The sequence below is a fragment of the Pollicipes pollicipes genome, unplaced genomic scaffold (assembly GCF_011947565.3).
Source record: "Pollicipes pollicipes isolate AB1234 unplaced genomic scaffold, Ppol_2.1 Scaffold_4219;HRSCAF=4965_pilon_pilon_pilon, whole genome shotgun sequence".
Lineage (NCBI taxonomy): Eukaryota > Metazoa > Arthropoda > Thecostraca > Pollicipedomorpha > Pollicipedidae > Pollicipes > Pollicipes pollicipes.
The window spans coordinates 20,565,538-20,589,493 of record NW_023596448.1 but is presented as its reverse complement, the minus strand read 5'-3'; the positions used below and the strand labels follow the sequence as shown (position 1 = coordinate 20,589,493).

General features: G+C 49.9%; 1 protein-coding gene across 1 annotated transcript; it reads left to right on the top strand.

Moving 5' to 3' along the window:
* Positions 1–1,924: 1,924 nt before the first annotated feature.
* On the top strand, positions 1,925–13,854 carry LOC119094983 (elongation of very long chain fatty acids protein 1-like). The gene is made up of 4 exons (XM_037217892.1): positions 1,925–2,128; positions 10,983–11,247; positions 12,750–12,928; positions 13,393–13,854. The coding sequence occupies exons 1-4, from the start codon at positions 1,925–1,927 to the stop codon at positions 13,690–13,692; spliced, it is 948 nt and encodes a 315-aa protein (XP_037073787.1). The 3' UTR covers positions 13,693–13,854.
* Positions 13,855–23,956: the final 10,102 nt, after the last annotated feature.

Below are 23,956 nucleotides of genomic sequence, written 5' to 3'. Positions count from 1 at the left end.
CCCCTCGGAAGCGCCCTCTCAGCACCCCTCAGCGGTACCCAGCCCTACGGCGCCCCTCTCCGTGTCCCGCGGGCCGTGGTCGGGAGACCCCTGCGCTCTGGCCGAATGCCGCGCCAGCCAGTTTGGACTGTGCTAACCGGGAGACGCAACATAGCCACTGGCATGCACGACCGGTGTGACTTGCCCATGTGTTTTCTGAGCATGACGCACGTGATGCTTACTCTTTTTCCTCGTGATGGAACTATGACGGAGGGTGACAGTTTCCGTGTGAACCGTCGGTGCCTGGTGCTGTGTCGACGTCGAGGGCTTTAGGCTGCTCGGTTGGAACTATGACGGAGGGTGACAGTTTCCGTATGAACCGTCGGTGCATGGCGCTGTGTCGACGTCGAGGGCTTCAGGCTGCTCGTGATGGAACTGTGACGGAGAGCGACAGTTTCCGTATGAACCGTTGGTGCCTGGTGCTGCGTCGACGCCGAGGGCATCAGGTCGCTCGGGCCGGCAGTTCTTCGAAAGTTTATCTCCAGAGTGACGTCGTTTCTGAAGGCGAGCAGCATGGCGTTCGGGCCGGCCTGGCTGTCGGTCATGCAAAATGCACGCTCATTGCGGAAAGACTGGTGTCATCAGTTGCAGTTCAAAGCCTGTAAAATCCCTGAAATTTTACTCTCTTCATATTAACTGATTACCAAAATAATTAAGTTGAATTACTAAAAGGGGGCCGGCTTCGGTAGTTGACAGATAGCCTTCGACAGACCTTATGCCATTACAAATGCGGCAACTTCAGCAACCACACCTCAAAACATGCCTAGCAGTGACATACACTGCACGGTGGTGTCAATAAAATCCCATGAGAATGCATGCGAAGGGTTTCGAACCCTATCTGAAACATGTTAGAGTGCTGCACACCCACACCGAGATGCTGATTAGAGTACCGCACACCTGCACTGAAATCTAGATTATAGTGCTGCACACCTACATTGAGATCCAGATTCGGAATATTTGGTGGATTCATGCGTCTTGGTGTCTAAGTGCACTTTTTTAGCCCGTCTCGACCCTTTCAATCGTAGTCATAAGTACAGATTGAAGCGTCAGGTAAAAGTTGCTTGCCCCATGTATATCGTCATTTAACCGATACCTCCCGGCATCCTCAATAGCAGTAACTCAGCAAAGAACTTGAAATGCATAGAGCACTATAGCCACAGCTCTGCCGCTTTCGCCCCGCCCGTCCACATCCTCCGTCTGTTTGTGGCCGACGCAGCCGCCCGTGCCAGGTCCGCCTGTGGCCGACGCAGCCGCCTGTGTCCGGTCCGCCTGTGGCCGACGCAGCCGCCTGTGCCCGGTCCGCCTGTGGCCGACGCAGCCGCCCGTGTCCGGTCCGCCTGTGGCCGACGCAGCCGCCTGTGTCCGGTCCGCCTGTGGCCGACGCAGCCGCCCGTGCCCGGTCCGCCTGTGGCCGACGCAGCCGCCTGTGTCCGGTCCGCCTGTAGCCGACGCAGCCGCCCGTGTCCGGTCCGCCTGTGGCCGACGCGGCCGCCCGTGTCTGGTCCGCCTGTGGCCGACGCAGCCGCCTGTGTCCGGTCCGCCTGTGGCCGACGCAGCCGCCTGTGTCAGGTCCGCCTGTGGCCGACGCAGCCGCCCGTGCCCGGTCCGCCTGTGGCCGACGCAGCCGCCCGTGTCCGGTCCGCCTGTGGCCGACGCAGCCGCCCGTGCCCGGTCCGCCTGTGGCCGACGCAGCCGCCCGTGTCAGGTCCGCCTGTGGCCGACGCAGCCGCCTGTGTCAGGTCCGCCTGTGGCCGACGCAGCCGCCTGTGTCCGGTCCGCCGATGGCGAAAGCGGTTCTGGGAGCTGGCGCGTGAGCACTGACGCGCGGCTGCGCCAGTCCGGCCCCGGGCGCGCCACAGGAGGGCCACGAACCGCTGGCGTCACCATGGAAGTGATCCGGAGTATCACGAACGGCCTGGTGCATCGGCGCGACCCGCGCGTGCGAGACTACGTCATGCAGTCCTCGCCCGAGATCACGCTCGGCGCCACCGCTGGATACATGCTGCTGGTGGCGTACGGGCCGCGTCTCATGAAGAACCGGCCGACGCCGCCGCTCCGGCTCGTCATGTTCCTGTACAACATTGGCCAGGTGAGCGGTGGCTCTGGTCGGTGAGGCGGCGGTCCGGGCTGGGTCAGCAGCGGTCCTGGCTGGGTCAGGCGGCAGTTCTGGCTGGGTCCGCGGCGGTCCGGGCTGGGTCAGCAGCGGTCCTGGCTGGGTCAGCGGCGGTTCTGACTGCGTCAGCGGTGGGTGGCCCCGGCTTGGTCAGCGGCGGTCCTGGCTGAGTCAACAGCGGTCCTGGTTGGGTCAGCGGCGGTCCTCGCTGAGTCAGCGGCGGTCCTGGCTGGGTCAGTGGCGGTCCTGGCTGGGTCGGCGGCGGTCCTGGCTGGGTCAGCGGCGGTCCTGGTTGAGTCAACGGCGGTCCTGGCTAAGTCAACGGCGGTCCTGGCTAGGTCAGTGGCGGTCCTGGCTGGGTCGGCGGCGGTCCTGGCTGGGTCAGCGGCGGTCCTGGCTGGGTCGGCGGCGGTTCTGGCTGGGTCAGCGGCGGTCCTGGCTTGGTCAGCGGCGGTCCTGGCTGAGTCAACAGCGGTCCTGGTTGGGTCAGCGGCGGTCCTCGCTGAGTCAGCGGCGGTCCTGGCTGGGTCAGTGGCGGTCCTGGCTGGGTCAGCGGCGGTCCTGGCTGGGTCAGCGGCGGTCCTGGTTGAGTCAACGGCGGTCCTGGCTAAGTCAACGGCGGTCCTGGCTAGGTCAGTGGCGGTCCTGGCTGGGTCGGCGGCGGTCCTGGCTGGGTCAGCGGGGGTCCTGGCTGGGTCCGCGGCGGTACTGGCGGGGTCAGCGGCGGTCCTGGCTGGGTCAGCGGCGGTCCTGGTTGAGTCAACGGCGGTCCTGGCTGGGTCAGCGGCGGTCCTCGCTGAGTCAGCGGCGGTCCTGGCTGGATCAGTGGCGGTCCTGGCTGGGTCAGCAGCGGTTCTGGCTGGGTCAGGCGGCGGTCCCGGCTGAGTCAGCGGCGGTCCTGGCTGAGTCAGCGGCGGTCCTGGCTGGGTCAGCGGCGGTCCTGACTGGGTCAGCGGCGGTCATGGCTGAGTCAACGGCGGTCCTGGCTGAGTCAGCGGCGGTCCCGGCTGGGTCAGCGGCTGTCCTGGCTGGGTCAGCGGCGGTCCTGGCTGAGTCAGCGGCGGTCCTGGCTGCGTCAGCGGTGGGTGGTCCCGGCTGGATCAGGCTGCGGTTCTGGCTGAGTCAGCGGCGGCCCTGGCTGGGTCAGCCGCGTTTATGGCTGGGTCAGATGGCCTCTCGCCGTCTCTCTTGCAGCCTACAACGTGCCGCGGTGCAGCGTCGTGCGGCTGGCGGGCGGCGATAGTTGCAGCTGACAGCTCCCATGGATCCGGCTGATCTCTGTAAGTCTTCGTACCAAGTGGAGCTATTGGTCCATACAAGATCGTGTTGTGAAAACTCACGGATTGATGAGAGTGCATCATACGTAGGGATGTGTTGCCGTTGTATTTTTTATTATTTGGTCGTTTTATGTTTTATTGAACGCACTGACAGCCGAGCGACCGTTCGCACCTAGACAAAACAGAAGGCCAGGTCAGCCATGGTCGACCGAGATCGGCCATGGTTTGAAAATCGGGCTTTAGAAGCCCCGTCGTATCCGTGTTGACGCAATTGCACTTTCAATTACGACTATAACCAGTTAATCATTTTGTTATCGCAGAGCAAAACCAAGCAACGCAAAGTGAGTATTTGACCAAGCTTCCTTCTGTTCGGTCCTAGATCACGTAAATTGTTAGGTGCATGTGCGAGAAACACTATTCACATAGATCAGGCAGTAGAAATAGCCTTATTACTCGGAAAACACAGGAGAATGGAGATGTGCGTGTGATTTTTGTGCGTTGATGTTTCGGCAGCATTCCTCTATCAAAACGAACAGCAGAAGCGAATTAAAAATTGCCTGCCAATGACCCTACTCGATTTTTCAGATTTTTTTAACACAGAGAGCCACAGTTTTTTTACAGAAAACAAACATTCGGGGATTAAGCAAGGTGCAATTGTCACCCATTATTACGATACAGTGCATATCTCGCAAGGAATTGGACTACGCGAAAAATACGCGTGCAAATACCTTTATGTGTTTTTCGCCCGTTCCGATTTTTGGATATGAGCTGTATCGTAGTAATGGATGACAGCTGCTCCTTGTTTAATCCCCCGAATGTTGGCGTTCTGTAAGAAAGCTGTGGCTCGTTCTGTTTAAAAAAGCCCTGAAAATCAAGTAGGACCATCGGCAAGCATTTTTTTAAATACATCTCTGCTTTTTGTTTCCATTAAGACGTGTTGTTGAAATATCAACGCATCTATATCTTCATTCTCCTTGTTTTGCTCCGAGGAATAAAGCTATTACTACTGCCTCACCAAGCTCCCTTCTCTTCAATTCGAGAACAGTGGGCTCAGAGTCGGATTCAGATTTCAAGCACTGGAAGTCACACTGAAAGGCCTGCAAACACGTGGCTCGGACCAGACTTTACTTTTCATACACTTACATCATGGCTCAAGGTGCATGTTTGCAACAAAACGCATTATGCAAAACGAACGGTTTGGTATAACGACACATTGTTCCCGATCACATAGGATAATAAGTGGTTTCAGAATAACCAAAAACGTTTCGCAACATTTAAAACGACCAAATCGTTGCGAAAACATGCTGACTGAACCAGAATTTAATACAGTTGTGATGTCGAAGACACAGGGTCGTTTGTGACCAAATACGTGTGAATGCATTTTTGCCAACTTGTACTGTAATTGTGAGCATGAGGTAGGTGGCCGCTTAGCCGGAGCGGGGATCAAGTTGCTACTCAAGTCGAAACTTGTACCCGGCCGGAGTCAATGACAGGCTACGATACCTGATACGGAGCGTAGCCGCGCTCAGCGTGGAAAAAGCGGGCGAACGGCTATTTGCAGCCCCCCCCCCCCCTCTCGGAATTTTTGCCGATTTTGCTGCTACCTGTCACTGAAACTTCAAATCGCGCCGTGTGATCGCAGCTTGCCACTGCAGAAGTCTTGAATGTGCCTGCCACCACCGTGGTCACCTTTATCATGCATTCACTTACATTCAGACGGCTGGAGGGCTCCGCTTTGGTCACTGTTGAGCGAACGACGGCAGCGTCTAACGCGACTCATGCCAGCCTACCGATAGAAAACCGTCTTGACCGATTCTCTGTCGATTTAGTCTTTTTGGTCGCTTTAGGCGCGCGGTGTTGGCTGTCGGAGTTGGTTATTTCCAGCCACTTGGTCAGTATAAAGTGGGGCCCTACGGAGGGGGTGGAGCCTGAAGGGTCACTCGATCCGACATCCAAATTAGGACGGACGGCGCGGCCCGTCGGTGGCGGCGAATGCGTGAGCACAGATTCCTAAGATATGCGCGAGGTAGGTGTGTGGGATCATGTGCACAGCCGGGATTTCACTTGTTGTGTCGCGTTCGTAAGTTCAGTATGTGTCATGGACAACACGTCAAACCTTGTCGCATCGAGAGCTACAATTTGAGATGCGTCATGGCACAAATATCACAAGAACATAGACATTTGGCTGTCGCTACGCGCTTCAATAATGTTAGTTATAATTGATCATTTATATATGCATCAAGCACGCTTATTGCAAAATAAATGCCAACGGCGACCTTTTAGGACCAAATGCCATCCAATGAGTGGTGACATTTCGTGTCTATTTGTATCGGACAATTTGTCTGTGTTCAAAGACGGGAGTATGCGGGTTGGTACACACATAACTTTCTGCATGCGATGCCGTGTGGTGCAAGATCTGTGAGTGGATAACACTTTGTGGACATGATGTGCTGCATGCGAGCGTGAAAGCAGCTTGAACACGGTCAAATTGACGCCCGAAGGTTTTTCCAAAATAGTTTTCGAACAATGCGGCGTAGCCGCGCAAAATTTTCCAGATCTGTAGACAATTGAATAGCGGATGGTTTGACATAAAAAATTAGACTTATCTTGTAAGGTCGCTGACCTATGGCAGGTCAACGTCAGGCCATGGTTTCAGCGAAGGCAATTTCTAGGGAATCGTCCAATCTGATATAATAACGGAGTGTTTGACGAAGCCATACATCTCTGATATGCTTTCTTAGGCACTACGAAGGTCAGACCAAGGTCACAACTAATCTGGTTTATTACCCTAGGGCTTGCTGTATGTGATAGTTTGTGGTGCTCATTTTGAATTTACTGGCAGCATGAACCGCATTATACATCTTTCATTGACTTCTAAGAGGTCAGAAAAGGCCATTGACTTGAGATGAGTCGGTTAGAAATTTTGCTGTATGAGCAAACTGTCTAGTGTAATTTTCGTCGCTTATTAAAAATGCAACACTCGGAGCAGTCTTGCATGATTTTGGTCACCATGACCTTCAAAAGGTCAAACAAGGTCACTGATTTCAAATGGGCTTTTGATCTTTTGCTCAGAAACAGTTTCCTAAGTTCTGGGGGCAATTTCGTGACCAGCCTAGAATTTGGCATTGTTTGGCCCTACTTGACCTAAAGGTCATGACCTAGAAAGCTCAAACTTTGACGTAAATGAGCTCACATGCAGGTCAAGACACCCTGCAATTTGGAGTCTCCTTCTTAGTTCCCGAGATCTCAGGGGGGGGGGGGTCAAATTGACTCCCCCCACACCTGAGCGAAGGGTATCTAGCCGGCCACCCGGGTGCGTGTTAAGAAAGTAGCTTATAGTTGTAACACCTGTAGATAGAGGCCAAGTGGAGAAGCGTTGTATAGGAATGCGTCTAAAACAACTCAGGTCTGAAAAGAGGATTATCAGATTTTTCGGCTGCGATTTGACTTTGGTAGCGCCCCTCCCCGTCTTGTTGCCACATAGATCAACAACGACTGTGGTAGATAATGCCATGAAAAAAATTATGTAAATACCATATGCACTTTCGCAAACAGGATTATGCCAATCATCCCGCCAAATGGCAAACAAAACGAACGGCATCGTTAATTTATAATGTGTCCGGATGGCACGTGAATGCGACAAATTACGACTAAATCACAAATTAAACGAAACTATTAATTTGACGGTGGTGACAGTTGGCAAATACTTTCACTCTTTCACGTGCGATTATTTTCAAACGTGATGGCTTCAGCGCCATCTGTACAGAAGTCTTTGCTCATTAATGGCTTCTAGTTGCAACCTGACGCTGAATGTCAGGCTCTAAATCTGAAATACTGCATCGGCACTGTTTTAGAGCAACAAACAGCTTTGAAGTGCCAAACGCTTCAAGCCACGGCTAAAAATCCTTTTTCATCTCTCTGGATCTTGTCGCACAGGAAGCATGCCCAAATGTTTTTGACACGGCACAGGAATTAAGACCTATCAAGTTGCTGAGCTACCTGCCCGTGCAGATGTGCACACTATTTCAAGGTCACCCAGACATCCATGACGCAATCATAACGTCATTCAAATCATATTACCGCATTGGCCAAGCGGAGATTAAGGCCAATAGAAATATAACCGTCGAGTCGTTCATAACTGGTGGTCGTGAGCACGATTTCCAGATATAACGGTCGTCAACTGGCTCTCAAGTAATGTTATACAAGGTGCGATGACCTAATGATACAATAACGCATTGGGGAGCACGTCCACTAAATATAGAAATCGTGTCGTCTGGAGCGGCCCTTTTAACTTAAAAGCATACCACAAATTATAAGTGAGCTCACTTCATCATACCTAATGCTTCTTTTGATATATTTAAATGTGGCACGTTCCGCGCACCCATGGTCATTTTTTATGGCGAATGTGCTGGCAGCTGTGAATTAAAACGACGTCTACCAGGAAAACGTCTCGGTCTCACTATACCGAACGGCTCATACACTGACGTGCATATGCAGTACCCATGAAGCCAAGGTAAGAGAAACCGCCTGGAACGAAGTTCGGTTCATAAATTTGACACCGTCTAGACACCGTCTAAATGGGCAATTATCTGTTAGAACTTTTGTATCCTTTGTTTTGTAACATTTGGTGGCCTGGTACTGGGGATAGTGTGATACAGATGATACATCAGTGACTGTGTTGTAAATTTAAGTAGATGTCATGTTCAATACTTCGGCAGAAGTTGTAAGGAAAAGGAATGATACTTCATTAACCTGATATCAGGTGCATACTGTTAGCGAACCTACATCATATTCCATAAACAACAACAAACATTATGTTCCATAAACATCAAACATCATACTCCATAGGTGGTCTGGACCAATGCTGGCTCAAGGGCGATCCGTTTACATAGGATTTGACATGGTGCCAGATGGGCCGCAGTGACACCAAAACAATTCTTCAGAAGTGGCCGAACACTTGTTTGATGACAGCAGGAGCGTTGAATCGAAGACAGATGTAGGCTATGAAATTACAATGTAAACCTAAACACGCTTGCGTTTGCCCCTTACAACTGCGTGCACATGCTCGTGGCTTCGTTTCGTGACGGTCGGCGTTCTCGCCCCCACAGCCGACATGCGGCCGCAGCCAGTCGCTGATTGGTCTAGATTTTGTCCAAGATGTGTCATCAGTCGCGATTGGTCTAAATTTTGTCCAAGATGTGTCATCAGTCGTGATTGGTCGAGGGTTGTCCTCGTTTGGACGTCCCGCTGGGAGTTTGGGCCTGTTTTGGGACCAGGCTTGAGGGCCGGTCCGTTGCTTGGCCGTAGCGTTTGACGTCATTTGGTTGCGGGTCTGTCTTATGAAAAGCAATGTTTGTACGTGACAGGTGAACATATGCTGCGCCCTATGAGGAGAACAGGTCCCGGCCGGTGCAAGGGAGAGCCGTACCCTACCCAGGCGCCAGATATTACAACATGGCCAATGAGATGTGGTCGGCACTGCTTGTTTAGTGGGGCAAACTGGTGTCACTTTTTCTGTGCCTGATACTATCCTTGAATTTGTGAGGAGCTAACCTCCCGTGACGCGGGAGGGCGCGTAGTAGCAGGTACTTACTAGCTTACATAGCGCAGAAAATGTACAGTGAAGCTACCACGCTGAAGATTGACAACTAGGTTACCAGCCTCGCTTTCGGTCTATGATAGATGCTGTGTAAATGGAGGAACTGTGGCTTAAAAGCAATACAATATTCGTCGTACCGTACACGAAAACTTTGACCCGGTACGTCGTGTGAGTTTGGCTGCTATAGACAAAGCCTGGTAAATGGACCGGTGCGATATTTTTTTTTGGGCGGGGTACCATGTTTAGTGAAATTGGTCTTGTGGAGTTTGACAAACAGCTCTCCGAAAAAGCATGCCTTTAACACGTGAACCCTATGAGCTGGTAGGAAAAGCAACTGTACTGCCAACACACTTTGACTGGGAACGCCACGAACCTTTCTCTGCAGCGATTCGCAGCGCCAGCAGCATCATCTGTTCTGCTTGCAGAGGTCGACACGCATCAAACGGTCCAGACATGACAAGCTTCAAGGTCATGGCGTGGCCTCAAATCTTAAAAGAAATTGGAACAAAATTAATACACACTCGATTCTTACACTGGGCCACGACGACTGATTCCCTAAAACCAAGGATCCCAGACAAAAAATATCAGGTGTTCAGCCTTCTTTGAAGGCGGCACATGGGCCAGTTTGCCCTACTGACGTAAGGCGTATGTACAAGAACATTCGTCTATTTATCAGGGTACCAGTGTATGTGGTCAAATGTGTCTGAGCACCAGTTTGTGGTACCACATGTGTCTGAGCACCAGTGTATGCCATCACGTTCGTCGGAGCACCAGTATATGCCATCACTTTTTTCGGAGCACCAGTGTATGTCGTCACGTGCGTCGGAGCACCAGTGCATGCCATCACGTGTGTCGGAGCACCCGTGTATGTCGTCACTTGTGTCGGAGCACCAGTGTATGCCGTCACTTGTGTCGGAGCACCAGTGTATGTCGTCACTTGTGTCGGAGCACCAGTGTATGTCGTCACTTGTGTCGGAGCACCAGTGCATGTCGTCACGTGTGTCGGAGCACCCGTGTATGTCGTCACGTGTGTCGGAGCACCAGTGTATGTCGTCACGTGTGTCGGAGCACCAGTGCATGCCATCACGTGTGTCGGAGCACCAGTGTATGTCGTCACGTGTGTCGGAGCACCAGTGCATGCCATCACGTGTGTCGGAGCACCCGTGTATGTCGTCACGTGTGTCAGAGCACCAGTGCATGTCATCACGTGTGTCGGAGCACCAGTGTATGTCGTCACTTGTGTCGGAGCACCAGTGTATGTCGTCACTTGTGTCGGAGCACCAGTGTATGTCGTCACTTGTGTCGGAGCACCAGTGTATGTCGTCACGTGTGTCGGAGCACCAGTGCATGTCATCACGTGTGTCGGAGCACCAGTGTATGTCGTCACGTGTGTCGGAGCACCAGTGTATGTCGTCACTTGTGTCGGAGCACCAGTGTATGTCGTCACGTGTGTCGGAGCACCAGTGTATGTCGTCACGTGTGTCGGAGCACCAGTGCATGTCGTCACGTGTGTCGGAGCACCAGTGTATGTCGTCACGTGTATCGGAGCACCAGCGTATGTCGTCACGTGTGTCGGAGCACCAGTGCATGCCGTCACGTGTGTCGGAGCACCAGCGTATGTCGTCACGTGTGTCGGAGCACCAGTGCATGCCATCACGTGTGTCGGAGCACCAGTGTATGTCGTCACGTGTGTCGGAGCACCAATGCATGTCGTCACGTGTGTCGGAGCACCAGTGCATGCCGTCACGTGTGTCGGAGCACCAGTGCATGCCGTCACGTGTGTCGGAGCACCAGTGTATGTCGTCACGTGTGTCGGAGCACCAATGCATGTCGTCACGTGTGTCGGAGCACCAGTGCATGCCGTCACGTGTGTCGGAGCACCAGTGCATGCCGTCAGGTGAGTCTCGCTGTACCTCTGGCGCCGCTCGTCCGTTGACCGACTCGGTCCCGGCAGGTGTGTCTCAGCGCCCACATGATGCACGAGTTCTGGGTCAGCCGACCCTCCACGCGGGTCTGCGCGCCGCTGGAGACCAGCGATGATCGCAGGGCCCGCCGGCTCGTCGACGCCTGCTGGCTGTTCCACATCAGCAAGATCATTGACTTCCTGGACACGGTGTTCCTGGTGCTGAAGAAGGACCACAAGAGGATGACGTACCTGCATGTTTATCACCATGCTTCGATGAACTTCGGCTTCTGGCTCGGCACGCTGTTTTGCCCGGGTATGTCAAAACGCTGCCAAGCCGTCTGACCAAAGGCGGCATCGACTGATAACTCGTGCTTGGCGTTATAAGCCATGTTCTGCGCGATGTTAGAGAAACGCAATGGCTTGGTATTAACTATTGTATCGTTTCACGGTCACCGTACTGCTATAGCTTGTCACCGTTTGCTGTCTGCAATCATCCAGAGTCAACGATGCTGGGCGTAAACTAAAGCCTACTGATCGGTTAGCAACGACCAGCCTTTCTGGCGCATATCGTAAGAAAGGGGCGGTGCCACAAAAACGGTCAGCCTAAGTACAGTAACTGAGATTTACTTGGGAAAGGTAGCTTACTAGATTTAAACGAAGATTGTGGAAGTTATCTTGCTTGAGGCAGAAGCGCATCCATGCGTTTTCTTATGCGTAAAAGTCCGTTCCATCGGCTAAACAGTGCACTTCTGATCTCATAATTATCAGCATTAGCTTCATCAAAGGAGCAGGCAGCGATACTTTTGTCAATTTTACTGCCACCAAATCACAAGGATTTTGAAGGCATGGATATGCCCAAACCAGAGTGGCCACGCTGGCTCGGCCTTGTATAATACCATAATATAACAACTCTCAAATAGTTTCGATGATAATTTTGTTTTTGGCGTGCGGTTATCCAAGACATCGCGTTGTTACATTTTCCATGTCAAAACACAAGCACTGTTTCTGTCTGCATGCCTGCGTGCGCGTGCTTCGAAATAGGATTCTGCCACACCTGGTGCCATAAATAAACAGCGCAAATGAAGTCTGAATGACGAACAGTAGGGACGCAAGGCGTATGTGGGGGACGTATGACTTGTGCTAGGGAACGCGGTTTTTGAATGACATTGGACGACATCACGCTGCTATTTTGAGCGCGTGGGGGCTGGGCTGGAATCAATGCTGCCCTCCACTTTAAAAAGTAAAGGTGGAAGCGTGCCCCCGCCTCTACCCCGCCCCGCGTTCTTACATGGAGGAGAATTACGAAAGGCGCCAAGATTAGGAGTAGCTAAGTCAGTAACCTTATCTTATGACGGTAGTCACGAACAGGCCAGCGCTGGTTTAAGCTTATATGATGCCTAGAGTCCTAAAAGGAACGAAATTAAAAATGGCTAGGTACTTAACAACGAGCGATATGAAATCCACAAACGGCCTGTGTGGCAGAACAAGCATTCAAAGTATCACGCAAGGTCAGAAACCAGACAAGGCACGTCTGGTCTGGCTAGTTCTGCACGTACTGAATACAAACAGACCCACTTTAAATGCGATTTTCTTATTCCAACAAAACTTTTCAATATGTTGTAACGCCATTTTTTCAGATCTACCATTTTAAAGGCACTTCGCCGCTAACGGTGCTAGGTATTTGCGTACAGTTTCAGAGAAAACCAGAGACAAGTCATCGTACTATATTTCCCTAGAACAAAGACATTTCCTTTCTGTAATCAACCTGGTCCTCAACCGAGCATGTTAATCACTTTTGCGTGTGTGCGATTGCAGGTGGATCCACATGGATCCCTGGAGTCCTGAACAGCTTCGTGCACTGCGTTATGTACAGCTACTATCTGCTGGCCAGTCTGGGCCCCCGAGTGCGGCCCTACCTCTGGTGGAAACGCTACCTCACCCAGCTACAGCTGGCCCAGTTCGCGATCATCGTGCTCTGCACCGTTATGGTCCAGGTAATGGAGCACCCACGTATGAAAGATACGAGGGAGCCTTGTGTAAAGATCGTTCTGTGACATCTACCATGAAACTTGAACCGTTACTTTATTTAGGTCATAACTTTTAACAGATGACCTTCGTGCAGCAAGTCCAGTTCTACAGCAAACCAATTATGCAGCAAGTCCATTGGTGGTCAACCCGTAGGAGCACCGTTAATGGGCGAAAAAGATGCTGGGAAGCTGCGTCCCATCGTGCGCCACCGACGTCAGAACCTTGCAGCGTCGGGAGAGGGAGGGAGAGGACGCGTACGACCACCGTGCAAACAAACCGCTGCCAACAAGTGCACCCTACAATACACGTTTCTACGAACAGTTTTTTCGACACGCACTTTGATTTCCTGTCATTAGCGCGTGGTGCCTGAGTCAGACGCCCTGTGACCAGACGGTGACCGCTGTGACCGAGCGACGTCCTCTCGCCGCAGGTGGAGGGCGGCCGCTGCGGGATGCCGTTCTGGACCTGCTCCATGACCTTCGTCTATCTCATTGTGCTCACCGGACTCTTCGTCAACTTCTACGTGCGCTGTTACCTGCCGATGGCGGGCCGGGGCCTAAGTCCATCTCCGGCCGCGGCGCCGCCCGCCATCTCGAGCGAGGCCTCGATCCCGGCCCCGGCCCCGCCCCCGATCCGGAAGGCCGCCTCGTGCGAGCGGCCGGGCGTCATGGCGGATGTGGTGCGCGCCATACTCTCACACGGCGTGGGATGCTTCACAAAGGAGGATTAGACGCTGCCAGTGTTTGCCGCCGTCGCCGAGACGTCTTCAAGGAGACGTGACCATCGGCCCACGAGTAGGCTACTTCAGCCGGGCACTGGATAACAGTGTCTCCGACACCGTGATGTCGGACTGGCCTGGTCACGACCGACGCGAGCTTCAAACCATCGATCCGACCAGAAATGTTTTACGTTAAACGTTTGAGAAGCTGCGTCACTCTCTCCAGTGTCCCCTGTCATTTGTCTTTCGCGGGGTTTTCCTTAACGCTGCAGCAACTCTCCAACGTTCTGGGTTGAACAGGGGCCCAAGTACCAAACACATAGCAACTGGCCGCATCTTCGTAATAACTGAACATGAGTTCATAGCGTCATGGTTAAAGACAGGGCTCATCTATGCCAATATTTGTTTTGTTCACAATTTGCTGACAGTTGAAGACTGCCTTTTTTGGATTCAAACTGTTTTTCTCTTTCCTGTAAAAATGAGAACAGACGGCCATTTTTTCAGGTCTAGTTCTCTCAAAGATTTTGAAGATGTGGGAGGATGTCTTCAAATCCTCGCTTTATATGTGTTTTAGCCACGCGGTATAAAACAAGACGACTTCTCCTCGGTGAACAAGGATTGAAGTTGGCTTGGGTTGATGTTATATTAATGGGAGAGAAAGCTTACTGAACATAAACTTCAGCCGAGCTGAAGCTCCATTAACACGCGCTCGGGTGGGGGGTGAAATTGACCCCCCTCAAAGTTTTTTTCCAGAATGGATTCCGAACGGTGCGGCGTAGCCACGCCAGATTTTGCATAGCTGTAGACAACTGAATAGCGGATCGTTTGGCATCAAAAATTAAGATGTACCTTCTAAGGTTGCTGACCTATGGCAGGTTGAAGTTAGGCCATGGTTTCAGCGAAGGCAATGTCGTGCGATCTGATACAATAACGGAGTATTTCACGAAGCCATAATCTCTGAGATGCTTTCTTAGGCACCACAAATATTGAATGAGCAAATTACGTCGACCTAAGGTCAGGTATGATGGTCAGACCAAGGTCACAACCAACCTGATGTATTACTCTTGGTCTTGCTATATGGGATAGTTTGTAATGCTCATTTCGAATTTATTGACAGCAGGAACCACATGTTGCCTCTTCCATTGACTTCTTAGAGGACAGAAAAGGTCATTGACCTAAGATGACCCGGATAGACATTTTGTTTGATGAATATACTGCCTAGCGTAATCTTTGTCGCTTATTCGAATACAAAACTCGGAGCAGTCTTGTATGATTTTGGTCACCATAACCTTCAAGGAGTCAAACAATGTCAGTGACCTCAAATGGGCTCTTGACCTTTTGCTAAGAAACAGTTTCCTAGGTTCTGGGGGCACTTTGGTGGCCAACCTAGAATTTGACCTTGTTTGATCCTATTGGACCAAAAGGTCATGGCCTAGGAAGCTCAAACTTTGTCCTAAGTGAGTTCACGTACAGTTCAAGACCCCCTTTATATTTGTTGTCTCTAGCTCTCTTAGTTCCCGAGATCTCAGGGGGGTCAAATTGACCCCACCCGAGCGAAGGGTATCTTGCCGGCCACCCGGGCACGTGTCAAGATGAGATGGAGTTGAGACGACGTTGAGTGATACAACACTGAGCAGGTCCCTGGGTTGACAAACGCAAAAACTACCGCGGTATCTTAACACGCGCCGATTTGGGTGGCCGATTGGACACCCTTCGCTCGGGTGGGCAGGTCATTTTGACCCCTGAGATCTCAGGAATTAAGACAGATAGAGACACCAAATTTACAGAGTGCGTACGTAAACTCAATTAGGTCAAAGTTCGAGGTTTGGGTCAAATAAGGTCAAACAAGGCCAAATTCCAGGTCGGGCTTCAAAGGGCTCCTGGAACCTAGATAACTGTTCTAAGCAAAAAGTCGCATGTTCATATAAGGTCGGTGACTTTCTTTGACCTTTTGAAGGTCATGGTGACCAAAATCATACAGGACCATTTTGATTTTTGTATTTATATAAGCGACAAAGATTACGCTAGGCAGAAATATGTTCCTAAAAACAAAATGTTGACCTGGGTCATTCTAGGCCGGTGACCCATTCTGACCTTTAAAAAGTCGATGGAAGGTGTATAATGCGGTTCCTGTCATCAATAAATTACAAATGAGCACCAGAAACTACCCCATACGGAAAGCCCTAGAGTTACAAAACAGGTTAATTTTGACATTGGTCTGACCTTCATACCTGGCCTTAGGTTAGTGCAGTTTCGTTCAATTGTTGTGTTGCCTCAGAGAATGTCTTAGAGATGCATGGCTTCGTCTAACGCTTCGTTGTTGGAACAGATTAACCTATTCTCTAGAAATTGTTTTGCTGAAACCATGGCCTGACTTTGACCTGCCATAGGTCAGCGGCCTCACAAGGTACATCTAAATTTGGTATGCTTGTTGTTGATGTTGTTGATCCGCTATTCAACTGCCTACAACTATGCAAAATTTGGCGCGACTATGCCGCGCCGTTCGGAAACCATCCCAGCAAAGTCTTCGGGGGAGGGTCAGTTTGATCCCCCACCCGAACACGTGTTAATCGTGACATTCACAATGTAGGTGTGTGTGTGTGGACGCTTGTGAGGCTGTGTTTTCTGCATTGGCACGTCTAGGCACTTGCAAGAGTATGTGAGACAGCTCGCCCTTGTTGCGTTTTCTGCGGATTGGCCAGACTGTGATGGCGAGAGCCTAGTTGATGCTGATGCAGCAGTTTTTGACGGATTTCAACACAGAAGGACGTTCATTTGCCTTATACATAGGTCTACGATCTAATGCTTTCTCAATCTATTCCACCCATTGTCATTCTTTTAAAGGAACAGCAATGATAATGCTTCATTAGCATAGTGCTGGTACTGTGATTTGGTGATGAGTGTACACGCTGATTTGATAACTATATGATGCATGTAATATGTTAAAGGGTAAGAACTTGACATATGCCCTCATTGAATGGAATGCACGTCATTCGACAAGCTGAATTTCTAAATGCAACCGTCCGGGGGTCTGAGACAACCGCGCCCGGCGGGGGAGTTTGGCCTCCTCTGGGATCTCCAACCTCCAGACGTAGTGCGAGAAAAAGAGATACCGTTGTAAGGGCCTTGTCAAAACGGTAGTAATGCACACCAAATGTTTGGCCTTGAGTGAAATGTGAGGTAGCCAGAGGTCACAAAAGAAAGCAGGTCGTTCTGATTGATGCAGATAAAGCTTATATCACTCCGTCGGGACGGCTATAGAGGGCACAGGCGTAAGCATTAAGACTGCTGGGAGTCCATTCCGACTAATTCTGTTCCCCAAAAGGGTCAGGTCAGGTCAGGTCGTCGTTCGGAATTGGTCGAACAGAAGCCCACAAGAACATGTCTTTTCTGCTTTCTTTTACAATGTGCTTCTGACTGAAATTACTGTGCAGTTGTGGGAAAAAGTATCCCAGACGCAAAAATACAGTTTTAGGCTGACCTAGAGGTCCGCTGAGGTCAGCCTGGGCCAAATTTATGAACCATCCAAATGAAAAAGTTGGAATACTAACCAAGTGTAAGTGACCAGTGCACTATTTTTCTGTGCTCAGAAATAGCGTATTGCACATCTGCAGATACTCAAGATAGCATAGCTCTTGTATACATCATGCGTAGTCCCTTCGTCGCTTGGCAATGTAGTTGTAACAAACTGAAAACAGACAAGTTTGGACATGAAATTTTGCTTATCAGCTTCACAACAGGAACTAGGGGTAGTTAAACGCGTCGCCATTGTTCATCTAGCCACTCCGCTACTGACAGCATAGTTCATTGGTCTTAGACGACCTCATATAATCCTGCAGAAATTGCATGTCCTCATGTGGTCTATTGTGGCCTCATTATGCATTAGCGTGATGTCACATGCTTCCAGTGGAGCATTCGAATTATGCGCCCAAAATTGCGTCCTAAATGGTCTATTTTGAGCTCAGCATGCGTTTTGCAGAAAGTGCCCATAGAGATAGGTCACGACCTACGTGAACGGCGTGTGCTCTGTGGTTATATAATGGTTTCGCATGTGTGTTAGTACTCTGCCACAATGTGAACACCAAAACCACCCACAAGTACTTAAAAATTTGCCTTATTTTCCAAATGAAGCAAAAATTGATCTCATCTTAGGCCATTGGCATTGCCTGTGTCGAAACGTCTAAAAAAACCTGTAGGTGCTATCATTTTCTGTTATTATAGCTCATTGAAGCAACAGCAAATAAGTCCAAAAAAGTCATGCACGGTCAACCATTTTTAGAAGTTGACCTCTTTGTCCTGACCTAGGTAACTGACCTGACCAGATGAAAATTTAAAATTTGTTACAAAGAATGGGAAACTGATAGATCAAGAGGTACTGCAATTTTTCTGTTACTGCAAGCGTTTGTTTTTTAGCTGTTCTCGAAAAACCGTAGAGAAGGAAAACCGTAGAGAAGAAAAACCGTAGAGAAGGAACTAAACTTGCCCCGTCCGGGAGTGGGCCAACTGAATGAAACATTTTCCGTGTCAAACGCGTAAATAATTCTGTTGCCATAGTTATCACCAAGTTTTTCTTCAGGCTTCTCATCGAAATTCACACGATTGACCAAAAAATATATCTTTCCTGAAGGCCATTGCAGGGAACGTCCTGAATTTCAACTGAGTTCGCATGCGGACTGTCACAGAATCAGAGCCTTTCCGCGATATCCATTCACGAACGCCAGACAGGATGATAACGGGGGGGGGGGGGCTGCAGTCGACCTTCCTTTGCCAACAGTCTCTTTTAGGCAACAACCACGAAACGAGCACGAGTGAGCAGACTACCGGTCAAGGAACCCAGCAATGTCTTGCTTCACCTTCAAGCTTAAACACCGACTTAAACAACCTCTTGCTTCACCTGGCCAAGCTAGCGCCCACGTTTGGGAGCAAAAGTAAAAAAATGTCGGCTTTATGAAGCACGAAGCAGCATTTGCCAGGCGAGATAAGCGTAACACGCTCTCGGGATTGCAGATTGCGTGATTGCGTAATTGCAGATTGCGTGAAGATGTTCTGGGCGGAACAAGTATCAAACCAGGTCATCATGGGTTATCTCTTAAGTTGACCTTAAGGAGCTCATTAGCTTACACAGAGTTAAAGTCTATCGGAAGCCCATTTTTCCGCGCAGATTGGTTACCCAAAATTATCGTTGTCACCATTGAACAACAAAAAAGCAGCAATACTCTGCGTAAAAAATGACTTCACGACTTCACAGATCCTGTTAAGGCGTCTGACGTAATGACCACTGGGCTTTGGCAAGTCACATGTCATGAATGAAGCCTCAGGGAAACATAACTTAACGAGGCTGTCTTCTGTAGGTTTTCCCTGCTTGTAGACCAGACATGCAGCCTGGCAATGAGATCCCTGCTCAGGAACATTATCCCCACGTTTCTCCACCGGAGTGAAAGCCAGCGGCCTTGAGGACAGTTCTCTGGTCAGCATATCTCCACTTCGTGGTAACGGTTGTTGACTCTTGCACCGGACATCTCTCGCATGTCCCCATTATGGTCATCTTGCAGATCTTGTCCCCGGCCGGCAGACCGGTCAGTATACCCCTCGGTGGTTACGTCGGTACCACCGCGCTGCTCTAGCGCTGACCCGGCGTCAGCTGGCGGCGCCGTGTGCTCGCGGGAGACCTGCTGGCAAGAGACCTACGCTCGGAAGGCCCGCTGCCAAGAGATCTACGCTTGGAAGGCCTGCTGCCAAGAGATTTTTGCTTGGAAGATCTGCTGCCAACAGATGTACGCTTGCAAGACCCGCTGCCAATATTTCTACGCTCGGAAGACCTGTCTCCAAGAGATATACGTTTAGAAGACCTACTGCCAAGATATCTACACTCGGAAGACCTGCTGTCAAGAGATCTACGCTAGAAAGACCTGTTGCCAAGGAGTTCTACGCTCGAAAGACATGCTTCCAGAAAGCCAGGGGTGAAAAGTGTCTTTTCTCTCACCGACGAAAGTTGGAAAAGCCTGAATTGTCACCTGGAGCCAAATCTATCAGAATCCGTCGCTATTGAGCTGTAAATGCGATAAACCACACCAGATACAGATGAATTAAGTGCAGAGAGTCATAAACGTCACCAATAATCTCATTTCGGAAGGTGTATTTCACAAAAGTATGATTTGCTGGCTACAGCAAAACCTCGGTGGTTAGCGTGTAGGTCTCAGTGCATGGCTGAGTTGTGCAGGGTTGCTCAAGGCCGGTAAGCACACCGGTTCAGTTCAAACCCGATACGTCCCATATACGGAGAAAGGCAAGAACTGTTCGGTCAGCAGTGTTCGAGAAGGAATTCTTCCAGAATTAAGCTCATCCATAAAAATCTCTTCACCGGTTTACTATCAGTTGTACACTCGTTTTGATGTTACAAAATGCGTTACCTTAACGCACGACCGGCTGGCCGGTTAAATGCCCTTCGTTCGGGTGGGGGGGGGGGGGAAATTTGACCCCCTGAGATCTTAGAAACTAACGGAGCTAGAGACACCAAATCACAGGGTGCGTTTTCCGATAGATGAACTCGCTTGTGTCAAAATTTGGTATTCCTATGTCATAACCTAGTAGTCAAATAGGGTTAAACAAGGTTAAACTTCAGATTGGCGTCCAAAGTGCTCCCAGAACATAGATACCTGTTCTAAGCACAAGGTCACTGGTGTTCATTTAGGGTCAGTGACCTTGTTTGACCTTTCACAGTTTATAGCAACCAAAAACGTACAAAATTATTTTGAGTTGCATTTGAATAAGCGTCAAAGATTACGCTAGACAACATTTTCCTAAGACAGAGTGCTGACCTGGGTCATTTTGGGTCAGTGACCTTAAAGCAATCCACTGAGGATGCATAATGCGGTTCCTGTTACCAATACATTTGAAATGAGCACTAGAAACTATCCCGTACAGCAAGCTCTGGTGTAACAAAGCAGGCTGGTTTCGACCTTGGTCTGATTTTTGTACCTGACCAAAGGTCAATGCAATTTGTTTATTCGATTGATGTGCTGCATAAGAAACTATCACTGACATGTACGGCTCACTTAGTTCTCCGTTATTGCATCAGAGTTAAACGATTCCCTAGAAATCGTCTTCGCTGAATCCGTGGCCCTACTTTGACTTGCTGTAGTCAGCTACCTTACAAAGTGCGTCTAAATTTTTAACACCAAACGATCCGGTCTTTACTTATGTGCAACTATGCATGATATAGCGCGGTAGGCCGCGTTGTTCGGAAACCATTCCAGGAGAACCTTTGGGGTGAGTCGAATTGACCCCCACCCGAGTGCGTACTAAGTTCAGAATTACTATGTCGTTTCATGTCAGAGCTATGGCCTATGTCTATAAGCGCAGTGTCTGAAATACAATTTCCTAGTTTTCCATAATCCCGAAATTAAGATCTCCGGCATTTATAACCTGTTACAAAGTCTTACCGTTGACATGGAATTTGACGATGGGATCGCGGAGTCATTGTCTGCACTTAGCGCTGGCGCTCATCCTAGAAATGCATGCAATCAAAAGGCTCAAACTAAGTCCAGAATTAAAGTCATGGCCGCCCCCGTCATAATGCATTACCATCGGCACATATTATGAGAACTAAGAAAAAGGTCCTTACATCATAATTGGGTCCGCAGGACGGTATATTTATCGTTTGGTCCCCGGTTACCTGAACGAAGTCATCCTGGCATATTCTTCTTCCCGTTAGAGCATGTACTATAAAAGCTGAGTGAGGTCTCCCGATTGTGCTGGAAGTTCTCGGCTTAACAATACAATAATACCTGGTTGGTGAAGAAAGGGCAGGGAGGTGAAACAAACAGGCTGGGTGAAGTTATCGTTTGTTCGGTGCGCATCTTGAGCTCTCCGCAAATTCCATGTTCTGCTCAACAGTGGTGTGTGTATTTTTCGCACTATCAAGATTGCAGTGGCATTGTGATGATCATTCAATAACAAAACAGGATAAAAAGCAATGACAGTCATCAAGGATCTCACATTCGTCAAATCGTTACTCTTATAGAAGATGCTTCCTCAAGGACGAAAACGAGGGTCTTATCAACACCACCTCGGAGCGCTACAGTGCTACCGTTCTGATATCCTTCTGGGCTGCCCTGGGGCGATTTCACGGGTCGGGTCGCGACGGGAACTGGCTGCAGCGGGATGGCGCGATACCGCACGCGCATTGTGTGCCGCGTCGCCAGATCACGTCTCCTGGATTAGTTGTTAACATTGTCCCTGGCGTTCGCATCAGCGCAAGACTGCCGTTAGGTGGTTTCTCACTCGCACGCCCTGTCGCCCCTGATCGCAGGAGCCACGTCCACAAGGATGGGACAGCTTACCGTCAAAGGCCCTAAGCCGCCTTTACACTTGATATGGGAGACACCACCGTCGACAAGAGAGACTGGACGATCGACCACCTGCAGCGGGTTCAGATGTTGTGCACCTTGGACCGCCACGGGACAATGTGGGGCATGCTTTGTTGCCATGATTTGGGGATGTGGAATATCTTATGACCACCACGGCTGCTGTGCGTGTTTTGCCATAGAAGTTGCAGTTGTTGACGCCTTGCAGCGCCAGTGTAACGCCTGGCATCGCCTCTGCCATGTCGGCTGCTCAGCCCCTCTGGCCGGTCGGGCAGGGCGTGTTCTCGGGCTTCGCGCTCGGTGTGGCTGGCACCCGTTTATGCCTGTCGATGCCGGACAATATAACTCGCATCTCGACAGCAATCGAATGCTTCCACGATCACGATGCTGCGAGCTTTTCGCTGTTGAGGACAGCATTGGTTAGCTTTTACCTGTGCCGCTCAACGCTTTAAAAAGCTGGCGTACATTGCTGCCTTCACCCACCTGCTTTGTCTGGTGAAAACCTTCCAGCATTCGCAGCCTGGCCAAGTACGTGATGGAGTCGGCATGGCAACAACGCTGCAGAATAGCCTAAGTAACCGATGCGCATCTTCAGGCGAACCAATGTAAAAGACATGAGACACCTGAGCAGATCTACATGGTTCGCCTCCCATGCATCATCTTAACAGACATGAACTCAAGAAAGACAACCAACCGTCCAACTGCTTCACGAAGGTCAAATGGCATCTGCTTCCAACCAAAACGAAAAAAGCCTCTCGGGAAATCATCTCTCGACACGTAGAGGTAAGAACCACTGCGGAAAAAAGTGTCATTGATTATCGCAACAAAAGAATTTCCAACTTTCTTGTGAGAAACAGCATTGACAAACCCAGAAAGTAAAATGCACCGATGTTGTGCGCCATTTTCAATGAAATCTCGAAGGCTGCAAGCTTCTTTCCATACATCACATTTCCATACATCACATTACATTACACAGCATTCACATTCAGTAGAAACTAACAACTCGTCCGATTTCGCATATGCATTCTGCGAAATCGGATGAGTTGTCGACACGCACCTAGGTAATGACTCCCCAACAAAAGAGCCGTATGGATTTTACGGTGCATTTACAGCTTTGACCTGAGTGGTCACTAAAGATTGAAATCAAATTATGCATGAAATGGCTTTGGCCTACAAATAATGATGGCTGCCTTCACGCTACAATTAAAAAATGTACGATGCGGCTGGGAAGATTGAATGTATGGATATGCATCGTCATCTGAAGCGAAAAAAAACATGTATCAGCCAAAGCTACCACACGGTTTGCCGCTGGGTCGCGTCAACGTGGATGGAATCCTTGCAAATTGCACTATTATCTGAAAAATCAAGCTATTTCAGGATTTTACCGATGCTTCAAAACCTTCGGCTTGAAATGAACTGACCAGGAAACAGATGAAGGCAGATTAAGCAAGTTGTGTTCCAAAGTAGAAAGGGACTGCACATTGATCGAAGCTCTGCCGGCGATATTTTCCTAGGTGTTGGGTCATCCCGATTTGTCACATTTACTGGTACGTGAGAAAGTAATCCGCTTTTCACATAATACATCATTAGCTATGGCGATTGACATGGTACCATACGGAGCGGAAAATCGCAGCCATTTCACTTGTCTTCAAAGCGTTTCACTGTCACCGAGGTGCAGATACGCCGACTCCTGCATTTGTCAGCCAATTTATCGAGAATTGTGATCTCCAGAAGTCATGATATGATGCATCGGTATTCAATGTTTGTCATCAAAATCGTTGATATCAGGAAGTTTGATCTAGCATCTTTAAACTTTAAACTTTGAAAGCAAAATATGGGTAATCCGCTATGATTATGCTGCTACCTCATGATCATTTGCACACTTATGCAGCTCAGGTCTTGACGTTTTT

Coding starts and splice junctions, on each gene's coding strand:
- LOC119094983 (XM_037217892.1), top strand. CDS start 1,925: ATGGAAGTGATCCGGAGTATCACGAACGGCCTGGTGCATCGGCGCGAC. Junction 2,129..10,982: donor TCCTGTACAACATTGGCCAG/GTGAGCGGTGGC, acceptor CGGTCCCGGCAG/GTGTGTCTCAGCGCCCACAT. Junction 12,929..13,392: donor TCTGCACCGTTATGGTCCAG/GTAATGGAGCAC, acceptor CTCTCGCCGCAG/GTGGAGGGCGGCCGCTGCGG.